Source organism: Rhinopithecus bieti, unplaced genomic scaffold (genome assembly GCF_001698545.2).
Source record: "Rhinopithecus bieti isolate Rb0 unplaced genomic scaffold, ASM169854v2 scaffold_28055, whole genome shotgun sequence".
NCBI lineage: Eukaryota > Metazoa > Chordata > Mammalia > Primates > Cercopithecidae > Rhinopithecus > Rhinopithecus bieti.
The window spans coordinates 1,380,944-1,393,522 of record NW_016812914.1 but is presented as its reverse complement, the minus strand read 5'-3'; the positions used below and the strand labels follow the sequence as shown (position 1 = coordinate 1,393,522).

General features: G+C 54.7%; 1 protein-coding gene across 4 annotated transcripts in view; it reads right to left on the bottom strand.

The window, feature by feature from the left end:
- Nucleotides 1–2,934: 2,934 nt before the first annotated feature.
- Nucleotides 2,935–12,579, bottom strand: part of PLIN5 (perilipin 5) — a 14,174-nt gene continuing 4,529 nt past the window's right edge. For all 4 annotated transcript variants that reach the window (XM_017847253.1, XM_017847256.1, XM_017847254.1 and 1 more), the window contains 5 exons: nucleotides 11,293–11,375; nucleotides 10,575–10,755; nucleotides 6,393–6,592; nucleotides 5,719–5,832; nucleotides 2,935–4,522 (listed from right to left, as the gene is read on the bottom strand). In XM_017847253.1, the coding sequence (XP_017702742.1) occupies nucleotides 3,971–4,522; nucleotides 5,719–5,832; nucleotides 6,393–6,592; nucleotides 10,575–10,755; nucleotides 11,293–11,375 (1,130 nt within the window). In that variant the 3' untranslated portion in view covers nucleotides 2,935–3,970. The remainder of the gene's footprint in view (nucleotides 4,523–5,718; nucleotides 5,833–6,392; nucleotides 6,593–10,574; nucleotides 10,756–11,292; nucleotides 11,376–12,579) is intronic.

The window sequence follows — 12,579 nt, the reverse complement described above, 5'->3', positions numbered from 1 at the left end:
AGAGGGCAGACCCCATGGGTGGCTCTGGGCACTGGGCTGGGAGGAGGGAGGGTCCAGCCACAGGATCTGATGATTCCCAGGCCGTCTGTCTCCTTGGAGCCGACACTGTGTTTGCTAAACAGTGGGGGAACAACGGGGGGGTGTCCCCCAACCTCTCCTACCAGCCAGTGCTTCCCAAGGGTGGTTGGGAGAGCTCTGGGTGCCCCTCCCCTTCCCAAAGGGTGGCCACAGCCCAGTGTGTGGGGAGAAGAAATAAATAAGTGATCATAAATATCCCAGCCAGGACCTGCCCCTCCTCTGCCCAGCACCCTCCATGGCTCCCACCTTCCCCGGGGTGGGAGCCAGGGGTCAAAGCCCAAGTCCCCCCTCCCTACAGCCCGCTAGGCCCTGCATAACCTGCCTCGTCCTCTCCCCATCTTCCCCTCCTTCTTCTCCTCACTCTGCTCCAGTAACACGGGCCTTTTCACTGTTCCCATAACACACCAGGACAGTGGAGTCCCTCGAAGACACACGTGACTGTGCCCGCTTAGCCCCCGACACCCTGCCTCAGTGCCTTCATGCAGGTTGTTGCTTTTGCCTCCAGCTCCCTTTCTCACATCCCTCACCTCCTTCCAGATCTTTCCTCACATATCACTTCCTCAAAGAGGCCTTCCTGGATCCCCTCTCCCTTTAAAAAGTATATGCCTCAGGCCAGGTGCCATGGCTCACTCTGTAATCCTAGCATTTAGGGAGACCCAGGCAGGAGGATTGGCTTGAGACCAGGAGTTTGAGACCAGCCTGGGTGACAGAGTGAGATCCCATCTCAAACGAAAAATAAATAAATAAAATAAATAAATGTAAATATATTTATGTATATTTAAATATATATTTTTTTGTTTTGAGACGGAGTCCTGCTCTGTCGCCCAGGCTGGAGTGCACTGGCGCCATCTCGGCTCACTACAAGCTCCACCTCCTGGATTCACGCCATTCTCCTGCTTCAGCCTCCCGAGTAGCTGGGACTACAGGCTCCTGCCATCACACCCGGCTAACTTTTTGTATTTTTAGTAGAGACGGGGTTTCGCTGTGCTAGGCAGGATGGTCTCGAACTCCTGACCTCAGGTGATCCACCCGCCTTGGCCTCCCAAAGTGCTGGGATTATAGGCGTGAGCCACCGTACCCAGCCGCCCAAAAAATATTTTTAAATAAAAATTAAACAAATAATGGGCCAGGCACGGTGTTTCATGCCTGTAATCCCAGCACTTTGGGACGCCAAGGCTGGTGGATCACCTGAGGTCAGGAGTTCGAGACCAGCCTGACCAACATGGCAAAACCCCATTTCCACTAAAAATACAAAAATCAGCTGTGTGTGGTGGTGCATGCCTGTAATCCCAGCTACTCAGGAGGTTGAGGCAGGAGAATCACTTGAACTCAGGAGGTGGAGGTTGCAGTGAGCTGAGATCGCGCCACTGCACTCCAGCCTGGGTGACAGAGCGAGACTCCGTCTCAAAAAATAAATAAATAAATAAATTCCAGGGCTTAGCTCAACCCATTCTCTTTTCCTCACCTCTGCTCCAGTGAAACTTGATTTCTCTACTGCTGTGCCTTTCCCTAAGCTGTTCCCTCTGCCAAAATGCCTGTCCCTGTGTGCTGTTCTGATCATCTTCAACACGCCTGGCCCTGCCAGGAGCCCCCAGCCTCATGTGGGAAAAGAGGACAAGGCTGCCTGTGGTTATAAGTCAAGGTGGAAAGGGCAAGAAACCTTGAGAAGGTGACCTGTGGAGGACCGGAGGAGGGAGGTATCCAGCTGGGATAGAGTCCAGGAAGCCTTCCTGGAGGAGGCGGCATTGAGGCTGGGCCTTCAGGATGTATGAGATGTGTCCAAGGGACGGATAGGGGGTGGGAAGGGTATTCCAGGTGGCCACACAGCCTCAGCAAAGGCCTGGAGGTGGGAATGTGCCCACTTCAATGGGAATAGAGCAAAGTATCCAGGTCAGGCTGGAAGAGGAAGCTGGAAGGCGAACAGTTTGGTCTGTGGGCAGTGGGGACTTGTGGGAAGTGCCAGAACAGGAGCAGGGAGGTGGATTTGGCTGGTGGAAGTGGTCGGAGATCCCAGAGCTGCCCTCTGGACCACGTCCCAGGGAAGTCAGGGGCCACCCTGACCTCACCATACCACGCTGTGGTTTCCCAACACCCCGCCCAGTCCCAGGGGAGTTGATGGAGCAGCCAGAAATGCGGTCAGAGGACAGGAGGGAACCCCCGAGACCAGCCCATGGCCCTTGCCCTGCCTCTGTCTTCCCATCCTGACCAGCGCAGCTGGAGAGACCACAGCAAGACCAGCTCCTGCACGACCAGGAAGTGGGAAGACAGCTGCCCCATCTGACTCCTTCCCCTTCTGTTCTGCTCCCTGCAATTTCCACGAAATTCACCTGTACCAAGATGAGAACAGCTTCCATGTGACCGAAGGGGCGATGCTCTTGTTTATTTTTAGAGACAGGGTCTCGCTCTGTTACCCAGACTGGAGTGGAGTGGTTACCAATCAAAACTCACTGCAGCTTCAACGTCCTGGGTTCAAGTGATCCTGCTGCCTCAGCCTCCTGAGTAGCTGGGGCACAGGCTCGCACCATGCCTATTTTTAAAATTTTTTGTAGAGACAAGGTCTCGCTGTGTTGCCCAGGTTGGTGTCAAAACTCCTGGGCTCATACAATCCTCCCGCCTCAGCCTCCCAAAGTGCTGGGATTACAGGTGTGAGCCATATGCCCGACTAATTTTAAGTTGCAATGCTTACCCCACGTGGGCTGGGCAGTAATGATGGATCCCAGACAGGATGATAGGCAGGTCAGAGAAGCACCATTCTTCCAGATCCTGAACCCTCCCTCTCCATCTCCCCAGTGACACACCTCCGTGGCCCCCAGCCCCCTGGGACTGAGATCCACCCTGGCTGGAACACAATGGACCTTTCAACAACAAAAAGGACCTTTATTCTGGGGGCAAATCTCAAACAGCAAAGCAAGCGGTGTGGCAGGCTGAGCAACACAGCCCACGGGCATCTTTGGGGAACCCACCAGTCCAGGATGTAAAAACTGAGGGAGGAGGAGGACTCACTTTTCAAAGTTCCAAATAGGGCAAAAGGTGTGTTTCCCTGGAAAGTATTTTTTAAAAAAATGTTTAAGATAAGGTCTTGCTCTGTCACCCAGGCAAGAGTGCAGGGGCAAGATCATGGCTTACTGCAGCCTCCAACTCCTGGACTCAAGCAGTCCTCCCACCTTGGCCTCCCAAAGTGCTGTGATTACAGGCGTCAGCCACCACACCCAGTCAGGGCTCACTTTTCAAAGCCCCAAACAGAAGGCATTGGGCAAACTATGTGTTTGTTTCTTGGGGAGGCTGTTACTATTTTTTAGATAGAGTCTCGCTCTGTCACCCAGGCTGGTGTGCAGTGGCACAATCTCTGCTCACTGCAACCTCCTGCCTCTCGGGTTCAAGCAATTCTCCTGCCTCAGCCTCACAAGTAGCTGGGACTACGGGTGCACACCACCACGCCTGGCTATTTATTTTTATTTTTATTTTTTAGTAGAGACGGGGTTTCATCATGTTGGTCAGGACGGTCTCGAACTCCTCACCTCAGATGATCCACCCGCCTTGGCCTCCCAAAGTGCTGAGATTAGAGGCATGAGCCACTGTGCCCAGCCTCTTGGAAAGGTTTGGATTAGCTTCATGGAGCCGGGGAGCAGGACATAGGTGAAGAACCCAGCTCGTGGCTCAAGTTGGCCTGAATTGGGTTCGAGGTCCTGCTGCCCCTGGGCCTCTTTGTCCATGTGTGCAAGGAAAAACTGGGAGAGTCTAATACCAAAAAGGTGGTCAGGGATCCTGAGTTGGGTCTGATTCCACAGAAGGGTCAAGGCCAAGACCTCGTGCTTACGTGTGGCCAGCAGGGGGCAGCAGGGATCTGGGCGTGCAGGCGGCCTTTCCTCCCAGCCTCCACTGGCCCATGTGGTCAGAAGTCCAGCTCGGGCATCAGGGTGTGCTTGACCGAGCAGCTGGGGTTTTCGGGTTCGTGCTCGCAGATGTCCCCGGCGACACCCATCCCGTCCCCATCCCCATTCCCATCCCTGTGCTGGGCCTCCCAGGCTCTCTGCTGGGCCGGCCAGTCCAGGTGCGCCCAGCGGGGGTCAGGGCCCCCAATGACCTCATCCACCTGGTCCGCCAGGTCAGGCAGGGGCTCGGGTCGCTCCACAAGGATGGGGGCAAAGGGTCCCACCAGCCAGGGCAGTGGCACGGCCTGCACCACCAGCTCCAGCAGCTCATCCACGCAGGCGTATGCACGGGCCACGCTACCCCGGCCCTCGGCCAGCACGGCCGCTGGCACGTCCCCGAAGCAGCGGGCATCAGCGAAGGCGGTCTGCAGGGCGTCCACGCTGCGCCGCACCTCAGCCACCTTCTCCTGGGCGCTGGGGGGCAGGCCCCGCACACTGGACTCCAGTGCCTCTACCGTGTCCTGTAGCTCCTGCGTCAGGCTGCGGGACAGCACCAGCGTCTCCAGCTCTGCCTGCAGGGGGCAGGGACCTCAGTTTCCCCTACGGACGCCCAGGAGGACTGCTGTCCTGCCTCGGTTTCTCTGATGGACCCACAGTGGGGCTGTCAACCTGTCTCATAGACCTCATAGTCCTGTCCCCCATAGACACAGAACGTGACCCAGCCCTGCCTCAGTCTCCTTCATAAAGACACAATGGGGCCGGGTGCGGTGGCTCACACCTGTAATCCCAGCACTTTGGGTGGCCGAGTCGGGCAGATCACCTGAGGTCAGGAGTTCAAGACTAGCCTGGTCAACATGGCGAAACCCCGTGTCTACCAAAAATACAAAAATTAGCCAGGCGTAGTGGTGTGCTCCTGTAGTCCCAACTACTCAGGAGGCTAAGACAGGAGAATCACTTGAACCCAGGAGGCGGAGGTTCCAGTGAGCTGAGATCGCGCCACTGCATTCCAGCCTGGGCGACAGAATGAGACTCCATCTCAAATAAATCATAAACAAAAATAAAGTGGGCCGGGCACGGTGGCTCAAGCCTGTAATCCCAGCACTTCGGGAGGCCGAGACGGGTGGATTACAAGGTCAGGAGATCGACACCATCCTGGCTAACACGGTGAAACCCCATCTCTACTAAAAAATACAAAAAACTAGCCGGGCGAGGTGGCGGGCACCTGTAGTCCCAGCTTCTTGGGAGACTGAGGCAGGAGAATGGCATAAAACCGGGAGGCGGAGCTTGCAGTGAGCTGAGATTCAGCCACTGCACTCCAGCCTGGGAGACAGAGCGAGACTCCGTCTCAAAAAATAAATAAATAAATAAATAAAGTGGAAGGTGGAGACATGGTTTCTAGGCTCTAGGTTCAGGGAGAGAATGTGGAGGTTGGGAAAGAGAAGGAGCGGGAAGCCAGGGACAACTGCTTGCCTGGGCCAACACCCCCTCTCCCCCCACCTCCCTGCATCTCAAAAATAAATAATAAAACTCCATCTCAAAATAAATACATAAAATAAACACACAGTGGGACTTAAACCTGCCTCAGTTTCCCCCCATGGACACCTCAACTAGCTGACTCAGCACTTGGTTTGAGATAGCTTGAGCTGGGTCCCCGACAGCACTGGGCTGATCCACAATCCGTCACTCCCCGTCTTCCTCCGTGGCCTGGCGGCAGACACCACCTCACCTGGCACTCCTGCAGTCTCACCTGGTACCCTGAAAGTCTCACCTGGCTCCGGCGGCGGGTCATCGGATTGCACTGGCCCCATTCCCCCCATAGCTCGTGCACCTTCCCGGGGCGGGCCGGGGTGGTGGGGGTCACCCCACACTGCATGTGGTCTATCTGCAAGGATAGAGATGGTGGTCTTCAGAGCTGAGAGATCTGGGGGTGGGGGTGGGGTCCAGGACCACTGATTTGGCCTCAGTAAGCATTTAGGAGACAGAGGCAGGTTGTGCAGGGCCGTGGGGAAGACTTGGGCTTGGACCCCAAGGCAGGTGGGAGCCATAGAGGGCTGTGGGTAGAGAAGAGACCAACCTGACTCGGGCTCACAGGTGCCCTCTGGTGGCTGCTGTGGGGAGGGAAGAGCTGAGGATGGGAGGATTCTGATGAGGAGGGCACCAGAAGAGACAGGCTCTCTTCTGACCTACCCTAACTCACTCTAAATTCCAGCTCCTCCTTCCCCTCCTTCCACAAAACCCCTCCCTGACTCCCCAGGCAGAGTCATAACACCCCTGGGCTCCTCCAGGTCCGGGTTCCCCCAGCGCTGAACATACACAGCTGGAGACAGCTGCACCCAGCTCCACCTCCCGCTTCAGGCTAGCACGGGATCCGGTATTCAGCTGGCGCTCAATCCATACTGATTGGCCTGCATCCCGGAGCAGGGGCGGGCAGCGGGCTCTCACCAGATCCAGCGTCTCCTGCAGCTGGGCCAGGGTGTCCTGGGCACGGTGTTTGCTCTGCCTCAGTTTCCCCAGAGAGTGCTCGTAGGCCAGGTGGCGAATCCGCGCTGACAGGGAGCCCAGGCGCACAAAGTAGCCCTGCTGTCTCCTCTGATCCTCCACCGAACCCACTTCCGGGCCCTCGGCCTCAGCCGCCAGTGCCGCTGGAGGACAGGATTCGGGGACAGGGCAGGGTCAGCATGGCCACCCCCTCCACATCTGCTCTCCCACCTCTGGGTACAGGAGCCACAGGTTCCCACATTCACAGTTCCCCTTGACTGACATCAACCCATTTGGTCTTACCCAAACTCTAAGATGTAGGCACTATGGTGGGTCCTGTTTTACACAGGAGGAAAACTGAGGCAAGGGAGAGGTGAGATCCTGCAAGATGCAAGAAGCAGACCCGGATTGGAACCCAGGCACGTTGGCCCCAAACTGCCTAACCATTTTTTTTTTGAGATGAAGTCTTACTCTGTCCCCTAGACTGGAGTACAGTGGCGCTATCCCAGCTCACTGCAACCTCCGCCTCCCAGGATCAAGCGATTCTCCTGCCTCAGCCTCCTGAGGAGCTGGGACCACAGGTGTGCGCCACCACACCCACTTAAGTTTTGTATTTTTAGTAGAGGTGGGGTTTCACCATGTTGGCCAGGCTGGTCTAGAACTCCTGAGCTCAACTGATCTGCCTGCCTCGGCCTCCCAAAGTGCTGCGTTTACAGGTGTGAGCCACCGTGCCCGGCCTGCTTAACCATTCTTTTATGCAGCCTTTAAAACATATAGGTTGGGTGCAGCAGCATGCACCTGTAATCCCAGTACTTTGGGAGGCCGAGATGGGAGGACTGCTTGAGCCCAGGGAGGATTACTTTGAGACCAGCTTAGGCAATATAGCAAGACCCCGTCTCTAAAAAAGAAATACGGAAATTAGCCAGGGTTGGGCACAGTGGCATGTGCCTATAGTCCCAGCTGCTTGAGAAGCTGAGGCAGGAGGATCACTTGAGCCCAGGAATTCAAGGCTACAGTGAGCTATGATCATGTCACTGCCCTCTAGCCTAGGCAACAGAGCAAGACCCCATCTCAAAAAAGATTAAAATTAAAAAAAGAATGAAAAAATAAAAAAAGAAAATCCACACAAGACATGGTGAAAATAAAAAAGAACATATTGTAGTCCAGGCACAGTGGCTCACACCTGTAACCTCAGCGCTTTGGGAGGCCAAGGCAGGGGGATCACTTGAGCCCAGGAGTTGGAGACCAGCCTGGCCAACATAGCAAGACGCCATCTCTACAAAAAAATTTTTAATCATACAGATGTGGTGGTATGCACCTCTATTCCCAGCTGTCCAGGAAGATGAGGCAGAAGAATCGCTTGAACCCTGGAGGCAGAGGCTGCAGTGAGCCAAGATCACACCACTGCACTCCAGCCTGGGCGACAGAGTGAGACTCCATTTCAAAAAAAAAAAAAAAAAAATAGGTGGTTGGGTGTGGTGGACTCACACCTGTAATCTTAGCACTTTGGGTGGTCAAGGCAAGCGGATCACCTGAGGTCAGGAGTTTGGCCAACATGCGAAACCCCATCTCTACTAAATACACAAAAATTAGCCGGGTGTAGTGGTGGATGCCTGTAATCCCAGTTACTCAGGAGGCTGAGGCCGGAGGATCACTCGAACCCAGGAGGCAGAGGTTGTAGGGAGCTGAAATCGCAATACTGCACTCCAGCCTGGGTGACAGAGTGAAATTCTGTCTCAAAAAAAAAATATTCAGGAGCGCCTGGCACACAAGTAGTACCTAATCAATGCCTCACTGCCCTTTATTTTTTTTTTTTGGAGATGGAGTCTCGCTCTGTCACCCAGGCTGGAGTACAATGGTGCCATCTCAACTCACTGCAAGGTCCGCCTCCCAGGTTCATGCCATTCTTCTGCCTCACCCTCCTGAGTAGGTGGTACTACAGGTGCCCGCCACCATGCCCGGCTAATTTTTTGTGTTTTTAGTAGAGATGGGGTTTCGCTGTGTTAGCCAGGATGGTCTCAATCTCCTGACTTCGTGATCGGCCCACCTTGACCTCCCAAAGTCCTGGGATTACAGGTGTGAGCCACCGCGGCCGGCTGCTTCGCTGCTTTTCTGCTAAGGTGGGGTAAAGCCCATACATTCTTCCAGTGCTGAAAGACTGGGGTTGGACATTCGCATGGTCTCCGGGGCCAGGCAGGTACCAAAACCATCAAAGTAGATACGATATAAACCACTGGGGACTAGTGGGGTTCAGCAAACCATCTGAAGGGGCAGACCCTATTCTGGCTGTGTCTAGTTTTCTTTTTTCTTTTTTTTGTGATGGAGTCTCGCACTGTCACCCAGGCTGGAGTGCAGTGGCGCAATGTCAGCTCACCGCAACCTCCACTTCCCGAGTTCAAGTGATTCTCCTGCCTCAGCCTCCCGAGTAACTGGGATTACAGGCACCCACCAACACGCCCAGCTAATTTTTTGTTTTTTCAGTAGAGCTGGGGTTATCACTATGTTGGCCAGGCTGGTCTCGATCTCCTGACCTTGTGATCCGCCTGCCTTGGCCTCACAAAGTGCTGGGATTACAGGCGTGAGCCACCGTGCCTGGCAGTGTGTCTAGTNCCTCCCAAAGTCCTGGGATTACAGGTGTGAGCCACCGCGGCCGGCTGCTTCGCTGCTTTTCTGCTAAGGTGGGGTAAAGCCCATACATTCTTCCAGTGCTGAAAGACTGGGGTTGGACATTCGCATGGTCTCCGGGGCCAGGCAGGTACCAAAACCATCAAAGTAGATACGATATAAACCACTGGGGACTAGTGGGGTTCAGCAAACCATCTGAAGGGGCAGACCCTATTCTGGCTGTGTCTAGTTTTTCTTTTTTCTTTTTTTTGTGATGGAGTCTCGCACTGTCACCCAGGCTGGAGTGCAGTGGCGCAATGTCAGCTCACCGCAACCTCCACTTCCCGAGTTCAAGTGATTCTCCTGCCTCAGCCTCCCGAGTAACTGGGATTACAGGCACCCACCAACACGCCCAGCTAATTTTTTGTTTTTTCAGTAGAGCTGGGGTTATCACTATGTTGGCCAGGCTGGTCTCGATCTCCTGACCTTGTGATCCGCCTGCCTTGGCCTCACAAAGTGCTGGGATTACAGGCGTGAGCCACCGTGCCTGGCAGTGTGTCTAGTTTTTCCTTTTTTTTTTTTTTTTTTTGAGACGGAGTCTCGCTCTGTCGCCCAGGCTGGGGTACAGTGGCCGGATCTCCGCTCACTGCAAGCTCCGCCTCCCGGGTTCACGCCATTCTTCTGCCTCAGCCTCCCGAGTAGCTGGGACTACAGGCGCCCGCCACCTCACCCGGCTAGTTTTTTGTATTTTTTAGTAGAGACGGGGTTTCACCGGTTAGCCAGGATCGTCTCGATCTCCTGACCTCGTGATCCGCCCGTCTCAGCCTCCCAAAGTGCTGGGATTACAGGCTTGAGCCACCGTGCCCGGCCATCTAGTTTTTCAAAACAAGCCAAGAATTGGGACATGTAATGCAAAATCTGGTTGTTAAATGCATGCAAGGAATGACAATTTTTTTTTTTTTTGAGATGGAGTCTTGCTCTGTCGCCCAGGCTGGAGGGCAGTGGCCGGATCTCAGCTCACTGCAAGCTCCGCCTCCCGGGTTTACGCCATTCTCCTGCCTCAGCCTCCCGAGTAGCTGGGACTACAGGCGCCCGCCACCTCGCCCGGCTAGTTTTTTGTATTTTTTAGTAGAGACGGGGTTTCACTGTGTTAGCCAGGATGGTCTCGATCTCCTGACCTCGTGATCCGCCCGTCTCGGCCTCCCAAAGTGCTGGGATTACAGGCTTGAGCCACCGCGCCCAGCCAAGAATGAAAATATTTAAAACACGTTGAACGGGCATTTGGGGGTCCACCAGTTTGGGACCTCGAGTCTAAAAGCCCTATACGCCCTTAGGGTCTGGGTATTCTGACTCCTGGCGGGACGCAGGTTGGGAGACCATGAAAGTGACTGGGAGGGAGGACCGGCCTGGTTTCAAGTACTGTGTTTCCTGCTGATCTGCTGTGTGACCTTGGGTGAGTCTCAGACCTCTCTGATCTGTACCACAGGGGGATGGGACTGGGCAGGAGGACTCAGCGGTTAGGGATGAGGGTGTCGTCCTCACCGAGCTCTTCCTCCGTCATGGGTAGGAAGTGATCCACCAGCTCCTCTGATTTTTCCAGCACAACGTCCATGGCATGGCTCACGGAACGCTTCAGCTCCACGCTCCAGCGCCGGCCACGCCGGGCCAGGTCCACCACACCCGTGACACTGCTGGCCACCGCGTCCTTGGCTGAGGTCACCACCTGGAAGGAAGGGCCCCCCCACTCCAGGCACCGCGGGACTCCAGCTCCATTTCTGCCACCCTAGTTCCCTGGGGCTGGGACTCAAAGATCCCTGGACTTCTTCCTGGCTCCGTGCCTCAGTTTCCCCTATAAAAGGGGTGATAAAACCCTTCCCTCAGAGGGTGTTGAGGCAGTTACCCGCCCTTACTAGCAATACATATATATATACACACACATATATACACACATATACATACACACTTATACCTATATATGCATATATACACATACATATATACATATATACATGTATGTACATGTATACTATATATACATATATACATGCATGTACATGTATACTATATATACATATATACACACATGTGTGTGTGTGTGTGTGTATATATATGTGTGTGTGTATATATATTGCAGTTATCTTAACCTGGCTGTTTTTTCTCCAGTTAACTAAAAGCCTGGCTGGCACCATCCCTTCCTCCCTCCCGCCTCTACTCTGGCCTGCCCCCACTAGAGGTCCCCACGTCTAGTTATCTGGGGTACCGTCTCCGAAGGTTGCTGCAGAAAGGGAAGCTTCTCCTCCAGCTTGTCCAGGCCCCTGCAGGCGAGACTGTTCATGGAGGCCACTGAAGGGAGGGAGAGAGGCAAGGAGACTCGGGGAGATGCAGAGGGAGATAGGGACACAGTGAGAGTTGTAGAGGGAGGGAATGCTAGAGAGAGCAGCAGAGACAGAGAAGGAAGGAGACCAGGAGAGACAGGGAGAGACAAAACAGAGTGATGGAGACGAGACCCACACCAGGAGAGGGACAGGCTTCCTGAGACCTTACAGCAAGAGGCCACAAAGACACTGGGGCAGATCCCTGTGGCTCCTGGAGACAGACTCTAGCAGAGGGAGATGCGGAGAAGGCTTAGACCACAGGGGGACCTGGCTGCCTCCCTAGGTGAGACTGGGGGCCCTGAGGGTGTGGGTATGCCACTGGGTCGGGCACTGCCTCCTCTGTTCTGCCTGGGCCCTGCCACCCGCCCTGTTCTCCCAGCACCAAGGTGACTTTGCAGCTGTGCCCAGCTCAGATGGCCCAGTGGACAGACTCAAGGTCACAGAAGCTGGATGAGAGGGAGGTGAGGAGGTGCTAAGCTGGGACCCTCAGGTGACCCTCTTCATGGGTCAGACTACAGGCCAAGGGTCCTATAGTCTCCCCCACTCCCCCCGCACCCCGTCATCGGCTCAGGGGTCCACAGAGATGTGAGAACTGCAGAGCGGAGGCAGCAGGGCTCAGGACAGGCAGAGGCAGGCACAGAGGGGAGGGGGCCTGGAGAGACAAATGGACCCAAGGCACATCAGGCCAACAAACGAGGGGGAACAGGGAGACAAATGGAATATGGACAGAGAGGAGGGGCCCCGCCAGTAAACAGGTAAAGGGAGAGGGCCGGAGATCAGATTTATTTTTGAGACAGAGTCTAGCTCTGTCACCCAGGCTGGAGTGCAGTGGCACAATTTTGGCTTGCCACTGGCCCTTGGGACCTGGAACCCGGGACTCGCCTCCCAGGTTCAGGCGATTCTCCTGCCTCAGCCTCTGTTGGAGCTGGGATGACAGGCACCCACCACCATGTCTGGCTAATTTTTGTGTTTTTAGTAGAGATGGGGGTTTCACCATGTTGGCCAGGCTGGTCTCGAACTCCTGACCTCAAGTGATCCACCTGCCTCAGACTCCTAAAGTACTGGGATTACAGGCATGAGCCACCATGCCTGGCAGGGGATCAGATCAGATATATGTGTATATATATATATATATATATATATACACACACATACACGTACACACACATATA